Source organism: Drosophila nasuta, chromosome 2R, assembly GCF_023558535.2.
Source record: "Drosophila nasuta strain 15112-1781.00 chromosome 2R, ASM2355853v1, whole genome shotgun sequence".
In the NCBI taxonomy this organism is placed as follows: Eukaryota; Metazoa; Arthropoda; class Insecta; order Diptera; family Drosophilidae; genus Drosophila; species Drosophila nasuta.
This window is the reverse complement of record NC_083456.1, coordinates 15859604-15879393: the sequence shown is the minus strand read 5'-3', so window position 1 is coordinate 15879393 and position 19790 is coordinate 15859604. Positions and strand designations below refer to the sequence as shown.

Sequence of the window (19790 nt, the reverse complement as noted above, 5' to 3'; positions counted from 1 at the left end):
ATTAGATTTTATGCTTTTTAAGTCAGAAAATATATGCATATATACACACATGTGTATGTATATGTTTTTGTATACTAAGTATTATATGTAAAACTGCGTTTTATTAGGGCTCAAATCAATTTCCTGCTAGCTTAAAGAACGTATTAACAAAAAAATGGATTCGTTAAAGTAAGAAGAATATAGTCGATTCACGCCGACCATCTATAACTATTCACCCACCCTGCACAGCACGTATTAACTCGAAGTTATTAGTTTAGAATATATATTTTTTTATATGAATGTTGTGTGTGCTCGGAGTGGGTAAATAACAATAAATCACAATAATGTTTTTTGCAAATTTTTCGCTAGAATTTATGTCTATTATATTCAGCTCAGTTTGCGCTCAGATGCTACAAAAATATATATACATATTATACGCTATATACCTAAATCGTGTTAGCTAATAACAGAACGACAATTGAAAGCTTACAAAAAAAAAATAAATTAGCTACGATTGCGATCCGTTTTTCTAATGCAGTCCCAAAACCGAAAAATGATCTATTTGAAATGCAGGCCATCTGTATATAAGGATATAGTATATGGTATCCGGGTTGATATACATATTTGATATGAGCTGAAAGCTTTTATACTCTTATTTTTGCTTGGTTTTTGTTTTGTAGTTTGCGAATGGTATAGTTACATGGATATAATACATAGATCGAAGCTTTATTGTACATTTTGAATAGACACTCAGTTGGTCAGTTATTAATTAAACATCGTTATGTATACGCATATAGTGTGTCTAGTTTGCCTAGGAATTATTATTATATGTAATATGTATGTTTAAATTTTAATGTGTAAAATAAAGAAAATAATTTTGACGAACGATTGCGATTCACAGTTTGCTTTTCAATCCATTTCCGCATCGAGTGGGCACTTTTCTTTTGGTCATCATTTTCATCTTCATCTTCATCGTCTTCTCCTTTATGTTGGGCGTGTACTTGGGACTCGTTGCGGATCTGGTTGTGGTTATGGTTCTGGTCACGAGCTTTGCGCCTGCCAGCGCCATTGGCCAGTCCTAAGAGGCGCTGGCTGCCTGTGGCCTGTTTGTAGCCTGGCTATGAGCCGTTGCGGCATGTGCCTGCGATTGACGTACCTCACGCACATAGCATTCGCGGCAGACACGCACCGCCTTCGTCAGTCCGTACTTGGGCAACGGTGCCGAGGCATTCGAGCAGACGCCGCAGAAAACGCCGCCGCAATTGCGACAGTGGTGCCGTCGCCGAAAGGCAGTGAATGGCGTTTGACAGGACATGCAACGTGGTGCCTTGCCATCGGGAATCCAGGCAGGCGGCGACAGTGTGGTCGAAGCCGCTGTGGCTGCCGATGCAGCTGTTGGCGTTGATGGGCTGCTCTGCAAGCGGCGCCGGCTGCCGTTGCGCGTGCTCACCGGCGAATTGTGCTCCGAGCTGGAACTTGTCGACGAGGCACTCGATGGTGAATTGCTGCCCACGGAATTGTTGCGTTGTCGCTGCATTTGCAGCTGCAATTGCGCCTCCTGTTGTTGCTGCTGCTGCTCTTGCTCCTGCATGCTGCTGCTGGCTGCGTCCTGATCGCCCAGACTGCGACTACGTGCCAAGTGATTGCGAGTGGTCGCAGCTGATGAAGGCATTGCATTGCTGTTCGAGCTGGAGCTGCTGTCACCGCTGCCATCGTGTACAGCGGCCAGATCAATGGTATTGTTGCGTTGCATCGTTGCCCCAGCCGAGTGACGCGACGAGGGGCCACCGCTGTTGAACACATTGTCCAGCTCGGGATTGACTTCTTCGGCTGAATAAATGCTTTGGTTGGAGCCGGCGCTTTCTTGTATCACATCGTTTTCGGAGGCGCGAAACTCGAAGAGCTCCGATTCTTTTGTCTTTTCTGGTATGTCAATGTCCTCCTGGGCGGTGGACATGTTCATAAGGAACACACTGCGCAAAATCTGGCGCAGATCAGAGGCAAAGTTCGTCTGCAGCTGATCGGCCACGCCAGCAATGCACACAAACAGACGATGCAACAGATTCTCAGTGCTCCTGCAATGCCAATAAAAAGTATTAAAATGCGCTTTTAGTGAATTAATCGTATTACTTACTTGAACTTGAGGCGTGCTGTGGTGTTGCGCATGGCCAACGACACATCGTCTGACAGCGAGGACGCTGTGCTGGTATCAGCACTGGCCTGGCTATGATCAGTGGGCTGCTCGGTATTTGTTGCATCACAATGCTCCTGGCTGCAGCGTTTGCTGCCACGGCGATTTGTGCGATGCGGATGAGCCTGATGATGGCTGTGACTGTGTGTGTGACTATGATGACTGCTGAACTGCTGATGCTCGTCGCTGTTGTGGCCTTGCTGAGCCGCCTGATGGCGATGATGGTGTCCATGACTGTGACTGTGTGTGTGATGATGGTGGTGATGATGATGATGGTGGTGACTGTGATGACTGTGCCTATGGCGATTGCTGCGCTGAGTCACTTGACCATCCGTCGTTGTCGTTGGGGTCGCTGGCGATTTGATTGTCGTTTGTTGGTTGCTGCTCGGCTCATTCTCGCTGCTGCTGCTCATCAGTCGCAGACGCTGCAGATGACGTCGAGCCGCCAGCATGGCTGCACTTGTACTGGGCTCATCCTCGCGATGCTCTTGCGCCTGCTCCTGTTGCTGGGAATGCTGCTCCTCATCGTCTGCTGCCGTGCTGCCAAACTCATCGTCTTCGCTGGCCACGAAGTTGTCCGTGAGTGGCACCTGTTGTGGCTGTAGCAAATTGCCCAGATTTGTGTTTGGTATGAGATAGCCCGATGCACAATCGGCGGCGGCAACAATCGCCTTCAGATGTGCATCGATATACTCATCTACATCACTGTCGCTATCATCATTCAAGTCCTGATCATCGCTATCCAAAATGCCGCATTCCTCCTCATCCTCCACATCCGCGTGCTCATCGTCGTTGTCGCCATCATCAAGGTCATCTTCATCATCATCGTCGTCGCTCCAGTTGGCTGGCGGATTCGTGGACGTTGTCGCTGCCGAAGAGGTCGATGCAATGGAGTGTGAGGGCGTTGGCGATGGAGCTGGCGAAGCTGTGGGCGTGCTGCTGCCTGATAGCGACAAAATGGACGGAGAGCGAGCTGCATCCTGAGTGCCAGACTGTTGATGGCCACTGCAGCTGCTGCTATTGTTATTGCTACTGTTATTGTTGCTATTGTTGTTGCGCTGATCCACCAGACGCTCCACAGCCTTGTGCGTATTTATTGTGCTGTTGCTGCTGTTTGTTGTTGCCGTGCTGCTGCTGCTGTTCGTGTTGTTGCTGTTATTATTGTTGTTGTTGTTGCTGCCGTTGTGCTCCGGACTGGGTGCCTCAATGCTACTCGATCCCAGCGGCACCTGCCAAAAGAACAAAAATTAGTAAAATATTCACCAATTGAAATGAATCTTGACACTTACTTTGGTGTTAATATCCTCGTTGGTGCAGAGCAGCTTCTCCAGCTGATACAACTCCTGTTTGCTCAGGTTGCGCAACAGATCTCTGATCTTGATCAGAATCGTGCGAAATGGACGAAACATCTCCGACAACTCATCGCCAGGCATATCCATGTTGAGCGGACCTTTTGCATAGATGACCAAACCAGCCACAATGGCCAATCGTGGTATAGAGAACATTAAACCCGGATCGAACGCATCGACCATATCCTGATCGAGCAGCCCCGTCTTCAGAGCACGCTGCAACGTCTCCGAGAAGAGCACACCGATCCACTGTTGCATCTCATATTCGTGACGTGACTTCACCTGAACCATGGCGCTCACATAGCTCAGCTCGAACTCGGCAAACAGGTGATCAAAGATCTTCAGACTCTCGTACAGCTGCTCGGTGGTGGAGTCATTAAAGTCCAGGTGCAGTGTTTTACTGTTGGGCACATTGTTGCGAAGACATTGATCACGCAACAGAACGCGCACATTGCCCAGACTTTTGGTCACCGCCTGAGCGAGTGGACGCATCTCTTTGCTCTCTGATTCACGATTGAGAATCGACGAACCGGCTGCAAGACACTCGGCGCCAAACCAGAGCTGTCCGGCAAGATTTTCCTGCAGCACTTCTTCGGGAAACTTGGCACGAAAAGCACGTGGATCACGCTCCTCGCCCAGCAGCTCCTCCATAATCAAATTGGTAATAGCCAGCACTTTGTCCTGTAAGGTAAAATGTAGTTAATAAACGTAAGAGAGATTTAGGACAAGTGTCGTTGACTCACCTGATTCTGGCGCAGTCTGCTGACCAGACGTGTGCAGCGATCGGGCTCGGCACGTCCATCGAAACTGTCGAGCTCACTAGCCACGGCGGTCAGCGAACGATCGGCGTGGTAGAAGCGTGCCAGTAGCGATTTATCATCAGCCTGCAATAGAATGGATGAGTTGAAAAGGTTACAACAGGATTCACAGGTCACGTAGTGGGTGCAATCTCTGTTGCAATTAACATTAATTGCGCTGCAAAACTCATTCGTTTGCCACACGTAATTGCGCAAAGCGCTGCTGCTTCTGTTGGGTGAGTAAGCCAGAGTTTACAATGTCTGACAGCCAGTGATAATCTATGAATAATACTCATGTCACAGTCTACATTCGATATGACTGTTTCGAGTGCTCTACTCTCTAATTACAACAGACAACGAAACAATAATAATAATAAGTATAATTTAGTAGCTCAGTTGTGACGCAGTTTTATGGCAATCTAATTGTTTGATTTCATCGGAAACTGGAAATATTGACATTAAATAATATAATTAACGGGTTTTTCGCTTAAGTATTTCATCACACATTTGACTTGACTTTGAATGACTTGAATTTTCCGTTGAAAAACTCAACTGCGCCATTTTCTAAGCAAGAGCAATAAATTTATTAAAATTTATTAGGGAGCATTGAACATTCCAAGTGCAATAAATATTCAAATTTATATTTGTTTTATTTTGAGCTTAATACAGCGCTGCCAACTCGTTGCAATGCGTCACTTGAACAAGATCCGAGCGTGTGAGAGTGAAAAATGAGAGCGGCAGGCAACCCGCCTCTCTCTTTTGGCATCTCATCATCATCATCTGTTTGGCTGCCCCTCTCGATTGCTCGTTGAAGTGGTTGAAAGATATCAAGTTAACGTCGGCAGCTGAACTTGTTTTTTGGTTTTCTTCTTTACTGTTTTTTTTTGTTTTTTATTTTATTTAAGTTTATTTTGGCATTTGTGCTCTGTTTAAATATGAAATTAAAGTCAAGCGTCCGAGAGATGAAGGAGTTCTGACGGTGGAAGGAAGCAAAATGTACGAAATGTGTTTATTATAAAGGTAAACACGTCAAAAGCAAAAGCGTTGTCGTTGACTTCTCTCAATATCTTTCTCTCTCCCTCACTAAAAACTGCGCAATTCGACACAGGGGACAACTCACGATAAGAAGCGGGGCCACACGGAGATTTCACTCTTTTTGCAATTGCAAAACTTTTGCGTTCACAAAAAATGAGTTTCAAGGGAAATTTTTGTGTGCTAGCAAACAGAAACAGAAACTAGCGACTAGCGAATAGCCGGCAGCTTAATTACAGTGTTTTTAGTGCTCAGTTAGTTTTTCGTACAAAAAAAGCATGAATCACAATCGAGCGTGAATCGATGATGCATATGAAATGAATATATTGAGGGTAGAATTTGGCCCGCAAGTCAAACACTCAATGCCGCGTCGTCGTCGTCGGTCGGCGTCGTGCTTGCCTGCTACAACATGTGGCAATTCCATTTGTTTACACAACAATTAAACGTGCAATGAGCGAAATAACCTCAGAGGCAAACAAGCACGCCAACTCACAGACATCGATACAAATACAAACACACAGTCTTGGGTCTTGGGCTCTCCCGTCCGTTGAGGCACATTAATTCTTCAGTCCGTGTCTAAGGTAAAACATTACACATACACAATGGTATTGCTGTGAAGGCCGTGCGTAAATAGTTCAATGACTGACGGACACGTTCTCACACCCTCTCTGTCGCTCTCTCTCACTCTCTGTTCTGCTCTTTTTTTTTGGCCAAAAGCGACGACGCAGTTGATTTCTTTATGGTCATTTAATTTGAGGCCCAGACCGTAATTGCGACACTACGTAAGACGTTTGTTAATCAACGCGTCTTGAGGTAACGACGACGAGGCGGTGGGCGGCACAATGGATTCCAATAATCAAGCGAGTTCTCTTTGACAAATAAAATTATTCTTTCCCGATTCCGACCGGTTTAACAAGCTCAACAATTCATCAGTGAAATATGTGTATTTCATTATTTTATCAAATGTGTTTAAGTCCGAAACTTTAAAACACTTTGAACAATCGTGTGCTGAGCAAACAAGAAGGTTCATTAAATATGTTCCAAATTGATAATGAATTCAGAGTTTGTTTATTCTAATACTAAATTGAAGCATACGAATCTATATTGAATGTTTGCAAAGTACACATCTACATCTGTTTAAGGTGTCATCGACCGACCTTCGAGCAACGCAATAAAACAAAAAACAAAAACACCAAAGTCGCATAATTAATGATACTTAAGTTACATTAAATTTAATGCACATTCGGGAGAGCCACAAATCTCGGTTGTAATTAAACAAAAGAGCCGAAAGTGACGCGTTAATGGCGAATTAAAAATTCCAAGTTCGTTTTGGGCAACAAACGAACACATTGTTAGTAACCAGGGAATGCACACAAGCCGGATAAGGTGATGTCAAGGATACATCAAGTACAACGCCCAGCGAGTCTAATGTATACGAAATAAATACGAAAAGCATTTTCCAAGTGTATTTCAACGCTCGGCGTCTGTTGTAATTTTCTACAAAGTTTCGTCTTGTTAAGTTTTTGATCAATTTTTAATGTGGCACGCATGAAATTACGCCGTTTCATTTATTAATTGCCCCAAAAGCGTGTATACACAAGATACTGAGACTGTAAGACTGTAAAAGTAGTAATTTTGGCTGGCAAGAAATATGAAATATGATAAGTAATGGCGGCAAAAATGACTTCAGAAAGAGAAAGAGACAGAGAGAGAGAGGGAGACTGAGAGTGCTGTTACGTTTATGCAATTACCCCACTGATGATTATGGTTCATTTTGTACGAAAATTCCCAACAATTTCACGAAAACGCTCAAGTTAAAAGTTTCGTATTCGGTTACATTTTGTAATGTGTTTCCCACTCTCGCTCTCTCAATCGAAAAGCAAACACGAGGCAGTATCATGATAATGTTCAAATTAAATAAGCATCAAATCGATCAAATCAAGAAAACATTTTAAGTAGAATTGCGACTGCTTGTGCATTGATTTGATATTGGAATTTATTGAAATAATATCGCGTGTGCGTGTGTGAGGGTCCCGCATTTGAGGAATAATTATATAGCACTTAGCATATGCATGTCTGAAATAATATGTGCATATCAAGTGTGTATTGAGCTATTTCAAAGGCATTAAACAATAACATGTTAGATGCGGGTAAGCAAAAACAACGAATTGATAACGTACACCAGGGCGTATACATATCAAAGCCAAAGCTGACTGACAGGTGGCGCTGTGGGTTAAAATTACACACAGAAAGCGAGCGAATAAAAAAAAAACCGAAGAGAATTTTGAATGCCAAAACGTAAGTCAATAATTTGCAGGCGCAGGCGTTTAAGGACACACACACGATGTCTGACGTCAGACAAAAGGCTGAACGAAATGACCTCGTTGAGGGGCGTGGCACAGCGAGAGAGAGAGAGAGGAGGAGAAAGAAGGTTGGCAATAGGAGCAACAGGCGAAATGGCAAACGCAAATCCTTGAGTCGCCCGGGACGAGGACGAGTCCAACTGTTTGTCCTCGACGTTGACATCACACAAAAAGCCAGCTGCACATCGAGTACTTCGATATATAGTCGGGCAAACATACTTATGTAGTATATATGACGAAAAAAGAAAACACTCATTACACTGTCATGCAATGTCGCCAGAGTGACTGTTGGAGCTGCACAGCTAGAGAGCTGCCTGCTTGTCTCTGCTGTCTGCTACTGAAATGCGACAAGACAAACCATTATCATCGTCGTCTCTGGTCTGTCTATCTATGAACGCACTTGACATTGAATATGCGACATGAGGTCGCAGCTTTTCTGGCACTCAATCAGTCCATTCAATTGAGAAAGAAATGTTAGCAATTGAAAGCCTTGATTACACACAACAACCGCAATATGAATGTGAATATAATTGCAATGGCGATTCCGATTGCGATTGCGAATACGATTCAGAATGAGGTGGCGTCGTCGTCGACGCAATGTTAACCCCACAGCTTGACCTTCTTTTCTGCAGCATATATGTACACACATCACGAATATAGATATATTTAGTAACATGTGTATATTGGAATGATTGTATAACATTGTTAACCACAACAACGTCGTCGGATTCTTCTTCTTGTGCTCCTCTGACGGCACCTGGCGAAACTTTTCGGTTAATTGGCAATTTGCACGGTTTTACAGTATTATTATATATACATTATATTTCAACGAAATATACTGTAGTCTGTGTGGGGTCGTTGGGGGTTTCGACATTTTAATGCTCCTATTGAGATATCAATTGAGTTTAATTGCTGGACAATTTGTCGCTAGAGAAGTGTCAAATTTAATAGGCTAACAAACGGTGAGAAAATAATCACAACTCATCAGTTGCTCTCTAGTCAGCTTGCTGCTTGCCCTAAAGTTCAAGATAATTGCGACCACTTATCAGTTATATGTATACATAGAAATATAATTCACATGCACATGCACAATGTGTATATCTCTTTATATATATACATATATAGTAGTTGTCGTCAATCGAACAAAAGCAAACAGTTTCAGGTTTAGTCAACAGAGCTCACGTGAAATCACCACACGACACTTTGGCTAACAGAAAATCTACTACAATAATTATCTGGTTTTGCCCCTTTCATTCCGTCGTTACTTTTATTTTGCCATAAAAGTTATAAAAGAAAATCACACAGGAAACAAACCAAATGCGTCGCAAACGCGACTAAACAAAGGTGACTTAGAAATCAGCGCAATCATTAATTGACTTTGAAAGATTAAAATAAACTCTGATAAAAGTAATTCACGTAGAACTTACGGCATTATTTGCAATGAATTCAATGCTCTACTTTAAGAACAAATTGTTCACATTTCTACAGAAATTCAACATTATATATGTACATACATACAAATATATATTTTATGGTTGCGCTTGCTTATTGCATTTATCGAAAGCTCTGCAGGAATTAAATTGGCTTTAAATGTCACGCAAAGTAAACAGGCAAAATTTCAATTTACACACAAAACTCGTATAATCGAATAATAATTTTTTTCACTTTCGATAAGCTGGCAATATATGCACGCAATTGAATTGTCCGAAACAAAAACAAAAAAAAAATACATTGTGAAATTGTCGCCATTGGCAATGGTGTCGATAATTGGGGAACTGCCTCAAACAAGGGGAATGAATACATGCACTTTAATGAGCCAAGCAAAAGTGAGTCATGGTCAAATAATTTATATTTATATTTATATTCATGTGTATAAACAAAACATCTTTCTATATATTCGATTGAAAGTAAACCATGAGAAAGAGAGATTAACAATGCGATGCGATCCGATGATCCCCCCCTTCCCACGTTGCTGTTGCCTAGAAAGAATCTCTCGAGAAACAGTTCAATTCTTGATTGCAATAACAAAGGCAATGTGGAGTAAATGTAGCTGAGAAACACAAACATTTAGCTCGAGAAATCCGCGCGGATGATTCAAAGCTCACAACAACGAGACTTTGTGCACATCATCAAAGTTTTCAAAATAAAAAATCTGCGTTTATTTTTTAATTTTTACTTCCGGATAATTCAGCACGCTTTGTGTATGTATAGCGAGTGCATTCAACTCCCTAAATTGCAAAAAAAAAAGAAAATTAAAATGTAAATAATTATACAAAAGTTTCCTTATTATTCGGAAAGCATAAATTACATGTTCCGGTCATGCGTAAAAAGGGAAGTCAATTCTTACGGATGTGCAATGTATATATTTCACACTTTTTTTTAGGTTCTTTAAAAGTTGTTTGGTCGCCGCCCAAACGTTTATCAGCGGACAAAAGTGTCAAAAATTAAACGCTTTTATTATGTCATAATTTATTCAATTTGTTAACAAATAACACGTAAAATTTGCATACGTTTCCAAACATCAAAACGGGAGAGACAGAGATTGGATTGAGAGAGAAAAGTAAACAAACTTATACGGAAGACAAATAAACTAACCAATAAATTGGTTAATAATAGGCAGCATGTTGATGATGGCCCCTTAGCTCGAAGAGCACAGACCGGCGATAACAGCTGAGTTGACCCGATTACATATTCATGAGTCCACTCATGCGACATTCGTCTGTATCGCATGGCGATTCAAAACGAGGCGACGTAACCCTTTCCTCATTCTTATATCATCTGTTTATTTCTTAAAGGGAAATTACGCATGCCAATCGAAACAGTTTGTAACAGTAATAAACAATGATTAAAGAACCATAAATGCTGCAATGATTATTCATTGGAATTCTATTTTAAATCTCTATGGATATGCCCTGCAATTAAAGATTATCAATTGTCAATCATTCCAAAGATTAAATGTTAATTCAATGACTTTTCTTTGGAATTCTTTTTAAGATCATTTATAATTGATAGTCGCCTCCATAGATATCGAGATTATAAATTATCAATTATCGATTCTTGCATACCAAGAAGCTCACGTAGTGAAATGCTGTCTACATTTGAAACTGAAGAGCAACTTTAAAGTAATAGTTTTATAAATTTCTCGTGGAATAACCCACTTTTCGAAGTGACACTTTAAACTCATCGAAGTCACGAGATAATTTTGCAATCCTGTGTCAATACTAAAGAAGACCAAAGATAAACCATCATCGTCGCCTACGGATTTACCATAAAGAAACACTTCATTATTATTATTTTTTTTTTGTGGTCGATGGGCGCCACTGGTGTTGCCCATTGATGACAAAGATGATAAACCGCAATCGCTTTCACTTTTTGGTATACCCTGTGTCCATTTAATGACTGCAATATTGGGCATAGTCAACTTGTATTAAAATATACATTTTTTACTAATGAGGTTAATCGAATTATGATGTTTTTGTAAATAGTTTTTCCTAAATAAAATCTTATATTATGTGTCCCTTAAGTTACTTTGTTTAAGTATAGCCTGTACTCTGTTTTTTTATTTCACTAGTTGTTATAATAAAAGGATATAATTAAATGATTCATTTATAGATTAATTATCTACCTAGAATCATGCGTAATTTTCTTTTTATTCTGAAAATTTCATTGGAATCACTGTTAGTTATAATTATCTTCTACTTATAATGATCATGACTTGTTTGTAACAATTATCTAAGGGCAATTTGCACTCTGCGGTATCTGCTTGTCGAGCACACTCGCTTTCCATTTTCATGTTTACCTCCCTCTCACGTACGCTGCGTGGAGGTTAAAGTGCGAGATACGCGGCTCAACCGGGTGTTTTATTTTATATATATTTTTTTTGTATTTTTTAATCGTTCGTTCGATATGCGTTGTCCGCACTCGGAAGTGACGCGGCGCTAATTGAATAACCATCCAGTCTCACTTGGCCAACTTGGGTGCTGAGCTGCTGCTGCTGATGCAGCGAGGGGGAGTGGAGTAGACAACAACATTGATATTGTGGGGGTGTAACCGAAAGCCAAGTTTTAAGTTTTGTTCGCAACACGCGCTGTGTAGTTTCAGCTGATACGCAAGCAAAGCAAAAGCTGTGCTGAGCTGAGTTGTGGCTGTGTTGCTCGACGACGAGTCTCATTGATATGCTGGTCAGTGCGCGTGGTCTTATGCAATAAGCTGACGCTACGAGCCGAGCTCTTGATAAGCAGCGACAACGAGAAAGACGACGCGCTCTGTAGGGCACTCTCTCGCCTAGCGGGATTAGGTAATATGAGTTGGAGGAGCTCAAATGTGCAAGGCACTAAATCCACCACAAATCCAACAATTCACAATCTCGTGAAGCCGTGTGTAGATTCGAAAGCAAACGGATTGGCTGCTGGCCAGTGCATTGCACTGCTCGCAATGCAGACGACGATGCGACGAGATCGATGTGAATGGGAAAATTTCACCGCTTTTACTTTTCCCCAATGCATGCGGTGGCGGCGGCGGCTTCGTTGTTTAGATGTGCACACATACATTTCTATATGTAATGCTCATTTTTTTGGGTTGTGTAAAATGTTGCTGTCAGCACGTCGAGAGTAAAAAGCGAGTAAGCGTAATAATTGACATATTGGCGCAGACAACTGGCCCCGCCAGCTGCAAATGACCTGTCGTCTCTGTCTGTCTGGGTGGATTTACGGTGAATGATTGGAATTGTGATTGCGACAACATTTTCCTATTGCCTTGTGTATGTGTGCTCCTAATCAGTCACTAACTAAGTACGCTCTTCAACACTGGAAATCGGACAGCTGTCTGCGGTCTGAGTGGAACACATTTGCGATAACAACGATAAGCCGTATGTGTGTGTGTGTACTGCATTTACTTCAAAAAGTAAATAATACGCTTATAAAAGTTACACATTTTGTTTGTGTGCTTGCTTAATGCGAAGAAAACGTTTTTCATTTCGTCAATCTGAGTTGCTTCAATTCACGATAAAGTCATGCGCACCCAACTTAACAAACACACGATATAATTTCGGGTTGCCAGATTGTTCAATTTATGTGTTGCGACTAGCGAAAACTGTAAATTTATAGTTGCTTTTATAATATACATAGTTAGATGCTGCTGCTTTTGATCACCTTATAAAAATTATTATTTTACCACAATTCACAGCGAAAAGTTACCACACGACTTTCGAGGCAGTCGCAACGTGCATTATCGCATAATATATAAGATTTTTATGTACAATATGGCCACAAATCACAAATCGCAGCGAAAAGCCGCAGTCAATTAGCAGTCAAGGCTACGACTTTCCAGTTTGTGTTTTCAGTTTTCACTACCCAATCGTCGTCGGTCGTTTAGACGTTAATCGTCACTCGTGCAACTCGTAAATAGACCCGAAAAGGTAATTTCATGTATAGTACTCCTTATAAAACATTCACACTCTGTTAATTTAAGTATACATAACTGAACTGAAATGAAAATGAGGGGAAAAATACGTTCGTTCAAGTTAGCTAGTTTAATATTTCTCCCATTCCCATTCCCATTCCAACTATCAATTCTCAGTTCTCTCTCAAGTGTATTGTTATCAGTTGTTTTTCCTGCATGGGCTTTATGCGTCACAAAGGGCGCATTAAGAGCACATTTACAGCATTACAAACAAGTGAATGGATTATTAACAAATTGAGTATTAATTTCCATACTCGCCGCTGTGGAATATTTTGCTTTGCATTCAGAGTGTGCTCAAGAGACAGCGAACAACACAGACAGAAGAAGAAACAACAATTTGATTAGTGCAAAAAGAAATCTACTCAATGATAATGGCACGTGCAATCAATTTAGAGATTTACTCTGATTAATATCCAAGTGCAATCACATGATGATGATGAAGCTGATGATGTCTTCCTTTGCCGTATGGATGGCGTAATACTTTGAGACAACATTCTCTGGCCTTTGCTAGAACAACAAAAATGAGGCCAATATTACGACTACAGAGCAAAAGTTGTTCACAGAGAGAGAGAGACGCGACGTCGTCGGCACATGTCAATATGGCCCAAATTTTATGAGCCAACACAGAAAACAGGTTGTTGTTGTCGCTGTTAATGCTGCTGTTGCTGTCGTTGTTGCTCTGCCTTCGTTGATGGCTGCCCAACTTGGCTGCCGTTCGTAGGCACGCGCAACAAGCCGCGTCCGCCATTCACTTGACGACACCAATTACATAGACACACACACACACACACTACCACAACCAATGCTAAGCATACACACACACTCACAACACGTTGCAGTGGCGCTGCTACGTTTAACGGGGCGTATGCGCCTCGAACTCATTCATAAAGACTATTTGTAGTCGCTTATTATACGGCATACACTCGAAGAATTGCAAGTGCGATTGCAACTAAAAAGTATTACAGGGTTGCAATATTTAATTTACCCCATCAAAACTAATTTGTTAAGCATTTAAAAATAATAATCAACTATTTTTTACTATAATTGTATATAATCAGAGTGGTTTTTTTTTCTGTTTTTTGGGCAGTGTATGTAACTGAAGTAGCCATGGCATTACAATTACCAATATTAAGTAGACAATTAGCAACTGTACTTTGCCACTGGCTGCTGGTATTTTATTTCATTTTGTACTTATCTTATTTACTTCCTCAACGGCACAAATACGGCGGTTGTAATACATATAAAGAGAGTACTACATAATTTTCTCGCTTTGTGCTTCATTTTTTTCTGTTTTTGGGGTTAAGAAAGCGTTACGAAATGATTTTTCAAAAAAAAAAGAAGGCAGTCGCTCAGCTGTGGGCACTTTTAGAGTGTCATGCAGACCAAAAGTTGGACCCACAATGGCCCCAACAAAACCGGCAGTCGACAGTCAGTGGCACTTTGTGCTCTAAGGTTGCAAAACCTTTCTTATAGACAGTCTGGCTTTTTTTCTGCGTTACAGCTTTCTTTGGGCCACATTGATGTCAAAAAATATGACTGTTAAATGTTTTTGTAGTTTGTTTTTTTTTTAATTGTTGAAAATGCGCTTTTTTGCCATTTAGCCTACTCATGATGTTTCACAAAACACAACGAAATAAACCATAATCGAGACGGCAGCCAAGAGTTTAGTGTGTTAATGGACAATTTGTGCTGATGGGGCGAACTTAAGTGCTTTACCCTTGCAACACACTCCGGCTGCGTATAATGAATATGGGGAAATGCAATTGCAGATATCAATTATAGAAATATGCTATTTACTATGAATATTGTAAATTGAACTGCGCTTCTCTAGTGATAATTTGATACAGAAAACTTGATGCAAATTGAAATTTGATTCAATTCCAGCTAACGTCAAAAAGTAGCGCTGCTGAAAACTGAAAACCGCAACAACTAGAGCCAAAGATTTCACTTTTAATGACTCGCTTTTGTTTCTGCTGACTTGCAATATAAAGTACGAGACCGATTCAATGCCAACTTCAAATGAGTTGATGACGCACATTTGTTAAAGAAGCTCAACAGTACTGAGACCATTCCAAAAATAAATAGCTATACATACATACATACATATGTATGTACGTAAAAGTGCCTTTGTGTGCTTGAGCAAAATTGCTAATTGAGCTTTATTAAACATTCGCAATTTTATTATTTTATGAAGTGCGCAAACAGGTAGCAGAAAATATAATACTTATTTACGGAAACTGAGGGTAACACTCCCACCAAAGCTACATATAAATGAGCAATTAAAACACACGTGTGTTTATTGAACACATAACACATTTGCATACGTATTTGTAAGTACTTTTGTGTGCATGTATGTATGTGTGTGTGAATTCATTAAATACAAGCAGTATTTATTGTTCGGATAAACTAATTTAAATGCATTTGTTTATCGATAAACAAGCTACACTTTGAATCTGCATTAAATATTCCACACAAGACTTGCATTTTGTATTTTTATTTTTCCTTTTTTTCAACTTCTTTCGATCGTCTGCATTTGATAATCAATTACAACACCAAAGCCTCCTCTTTTTTGTTTAACGTTTTTTTTTTTTGGGTTACATGCCATTTTGTTGCCATTGTTTTAAGTTTTGCTTTTTTACTGGTTTCATTTGCCGTTTCGTTTTTATGCAAATTGGCCAAGTTTCGCTTGCATGTTCATGAATGAATTTAACAGAGTTTTTCGGGTTGTCTTCACTATTTAAATGAACCGCGAAAATGTCACTTGTATTCGCATAAAATCCTTTATTCTATGACGAAACTTGTACAATCTGGCAACGCTAACAATAAGAATTCAATTGCATCGCCACACTTGCCTTAATTTATGGTACATTGCAATAAAAGCAAAACAAAAGAAAGTTGCCACACAACAACAACAATAACTACAACAACAGCAGCAGCAACCGCAACAATGACGACAACAAACAAAGATCCAGGAAGCAAGCGACGGAATATAAAACACACATGTGTGTGCAGTCAATGAAAATGGCTGGTTAACAAGGAGAAGATGAAGAAGAAGACGAAGAAGCAGAAGATGAATATGAAGAAAGGGAAAGAAGAAGAGTCAGACATTGTGTACAATAAGTGAGCTCAGCTTTGATGCATTTTCTATTTCATTCGAGCGGCGCTTTTCATTCACTTGCTGCCTCCTCTTCATTTTCTGTTCGCTGTTCGCGTGCTTGAGCCCAAGAAATTGAGGAAAGCGTACCGTTATTTATGTATGTTGGATAAACCGGGCCAAGGGGAGGGAAAGGAGGAAAGCAAAGAAGTGTGTTAATGAACAACAACACACAATGGCAAAGTCTAAAAAGCAAAAGAAATTGCACAAAGCCAACCGGAAAGTGAAGCAATGAATAGTTGCTTGATTTTATTTTATTTCGCTGTGCAAAAAAAAGCGAATTTAAAGATACCCACAGACATTGTTAATTTAAATGAATTTATTGCGGTGCAATGCAGCATATTTTCAATTAAAATCAAATTGCACTATAAAAAATAAAGACTACGATCAAAATTGGGTAAGCTGAAGCAATATAATAAATGGGAAGTGGGAAGTTGTAGTATGAAAATCGATAGAGATATGCTTCAATGCCCCATGGTTGGGAATTAATGTGTTGTAAAGCCTCAATTAAATCGTGTTGGGTAATGCCACAAACTGAGACGATCGAATTGGTTAGCAAAGTTTTTGTTATTTTGTAACACTTAACACTGTACCTGACACTGCGCACTTTACACGATTTCCAATAAATTTCAAACAATGTATCGCAATCTTATCTAATGCTTCTACAAGTGTGTATGGGTATTCATGAATACTCATGAGTATAGCAGATGTTTTGAGTACCTCTCATTGAAATCTTAAGCAGTTTGAATGTTTGCTTTATTTCAATTTCAAACTGAAGAAACTCGAGTCTTGGGGTTCGACACTGACCTCCAGTTGACGAGGTCATATGCAAGCACCTCTAATGGATATTTGCGTATAAATATAAATTGTTTCTAATTTCATTTCGCTGTACTCTCTCACACAGTTTGTTCACTCTGTGAAATGAGCAACGGGCAATCAAAACGTCAAACAGATTGACGGATTGACATGAGATCGCATCGACATCCACAACAAAATAAAAAAACGTGCCGAGTGAGACAGCAAGCGAAATGCGCGCTGTGCAACACTTAAATTGACTTTGTGGGGGGAAGAACAAAAAAGTATTTTTGGAACTGCCCCAAAATGAGCAAGAATTTCATAGCACATACATACATATATACAGCAATATCTATATATATTTATCATTTAGCGGGACACTTTCCAGTTCCAGGCAACTTTTAACGTCATTTGGACTTGTTTCTTATTTCTGCGTCTGCCAAATATAGAAATTCGTTGAAATGTGCTCTATTGGTATATTTTATTTTGAGAGTGAATGATGTTGCTGGCTAAAAATACCAAACGTTTAATTTCGATAGAGTTACATTTGTGTGAGTTTGTGTGAATGCAATCGATATACAATTTATCTAGATTAGTGGGGAAAGTACTGTCAATTTGCAAGGGAAATTAATGGGAAATTTCAAGTAATTTAGATTTTATTGCAAATGCAAAAAAAATTCCCAGTTATCATTTTCAAAGTCGTAGTAGCCAATTACAAAAACATACAAGCACACACATACGCCTACATAAGCTTATTAAAATCAAGAACAGATTCAAAATTACAATACAGTAATTTACAACACGAACACACGCTGTGGCGCCGCCGCCTGCAGCTGTTGTTTTTGTTGTGGTTGCCTGTTTTTTATTTCATCAAGTGTTGTCTTTCGCATATGTTTCCAATTTGAATTGAGCCGAGAAACGACGACGACGTTGAACGTATGCAATTTCCACAAAATGTTAATGCAACTTCATTGTGCTGTTGTTTGCCAAGTTCTGCCAACGTCAGCGAATTAATCATGCAAGCCTCGGTCCCACAACAACAATAATAATAATAACTACTACGACTTTAGCGAGTGAGGAAAATAAAAATGCGGTTAAAACGCAGCTGGCCATGTACGACTGACAGAGATGGCAATAATGATATCTATCAAAGTAGGAGCGAGAGGGAGAGAGGCGGGGGCAGCAGCAGCAGCATTAAAATGAGCACTTATAGCCAGGGCCACAACAACAGCAGCAGCAGCGATGACGTCACAACTGAACTAGTCGCTGCTTTTGTTGTTGTTGTCGTTTCTCTCTCTCTCAGACTCTCAGCCTGACACCATTTGCGCTGTTGCTCTTAATTAATTACAGGTCTCTTCTTCTTTGTGTTTTGTTTCCTTTTGTTTTGTATTTTTCGATGATAAGCAGAAGAAACTAATACCAATGCAATAAACAACGATAGTCCAACTATTATCACTCAATTGCATTTGTGTGTGTGCTGCACTCACACTAACAAAGCATATAATAATTGGGTTATCGATGTATGCGGTTGAATTGATTGTATACGCACCTTAGGCTTGTTGAGCCACTTGCGAAATGTTTCCATGATCTAATCGTTTTGCAGCAGCCGTTATAAAGTTAACGTCAGCTTTACAGCTGATGACACGCCAGCTTTGGCGTTCTCCTTCTCCACCTCCTTGCACCAATTCTCCAGTGATGTTGTTGCTGGTTTTGTCGATTAATCTCGTCGGCAGGCGGCTGTCAAATGACAAGTTGGCGCCGATTTGCTCCAATAGATGGCGTCGTTGTCGTTCTCGTCGTCCTTGCCCAACAACAATGCGCGCGATACAAACGCAAACGCAGACACAACAACAACAATAACATAAACGAAATGGCGCGTATGACGATAAATACCAAGCAAAACAAAAGAAATACGCAACTAACAGCAGAGCACAATAACAAAAACAAGAACAACTACGTGTTTTTGTTTATGTGTGTTTGTGCGTACGGTGTACGCGTGTGTGCCTGTGTGCACAACGTTCTGTTTTTGCTGCTTGGCCACACTAAGTTCAATACATGCACATTTGCATGTATGCGTATGAATATATTGTGTATGTGTGCGTATTTGTGTCCGACTTTGACTCTCTGCGCTACTGTTGCATTCGCTCGTGTATTTTTGTTACTGGATTTCACTTTTTGGGCATTTTTTGAATGCACTATACCGAATTTTACACTTTTGTATAATTTCAGATTGCTTCGTCTAATGCTATTTATTCATATTTTTTGTGTAATATTTAAAGTGCTAATTTTTTTTTGTTTAATGCCTTTTGCACTTTGCTTCGCTTTGACTTTGCTTCGTTTTATTCATTCGTATTCGTTTTGCCTTCAACACACACACGCGTGACTTTTGCGTACTCTTTCACCACTGAAATATCACTTGAACTGCATTTCTCAAGAGGGAAATTGCGTCGATTTGTTAAAATTCTTAAAATATGTTAAAACTGCATCGGAACACAAAGCGGAAAATTGGCTTTTCATGGGCGAAAAAAACCATTACACTCGCGCAACACTTCTTATCCGCCCTACCGTCGTCTACACAAGCGAAGCGTGTACGTCGCGTTCAAAGATTTTTTTTCGACTAGCAGCTGTTAACTTTTTGTTGCCTTTAACAGAATAACGAACGATTGTGAA

The 19790-nt window shown here is 40.3% G+C and overlaps 1 protein-coding gene across 1 annotated transcript; it reads right to left on the bottom strand.

Moving 5' to 3' along the window:
• Positions 1-81: 81 nt before the first annotated feature.
• On the bottom strand, positions 82-19746 carry LOC132786574 (lateral signaling target protein 2 homolog). Its single transcript, XM_060793132.1, has 5 exons — positions 18670-19746; positions 4263-4403; positions 3460-4200; positions 2114-3399; positions 82-2054 (listed from the first exon to the last, which is right to left on the bottom strand). Exons 1-5 carry the CDS (start codon positions 18703-18705, stop codon positions 1058-1060), a joined length of 3201 nt encoding a protein of 1066 aa, XP_060649115.1. The 5' UTR covers positions 18706-19746; the 3' UTR covers positions 82-1057.
• Between the last annotated feature and the right edge of the window lie 44 nt (positions 19747-19790).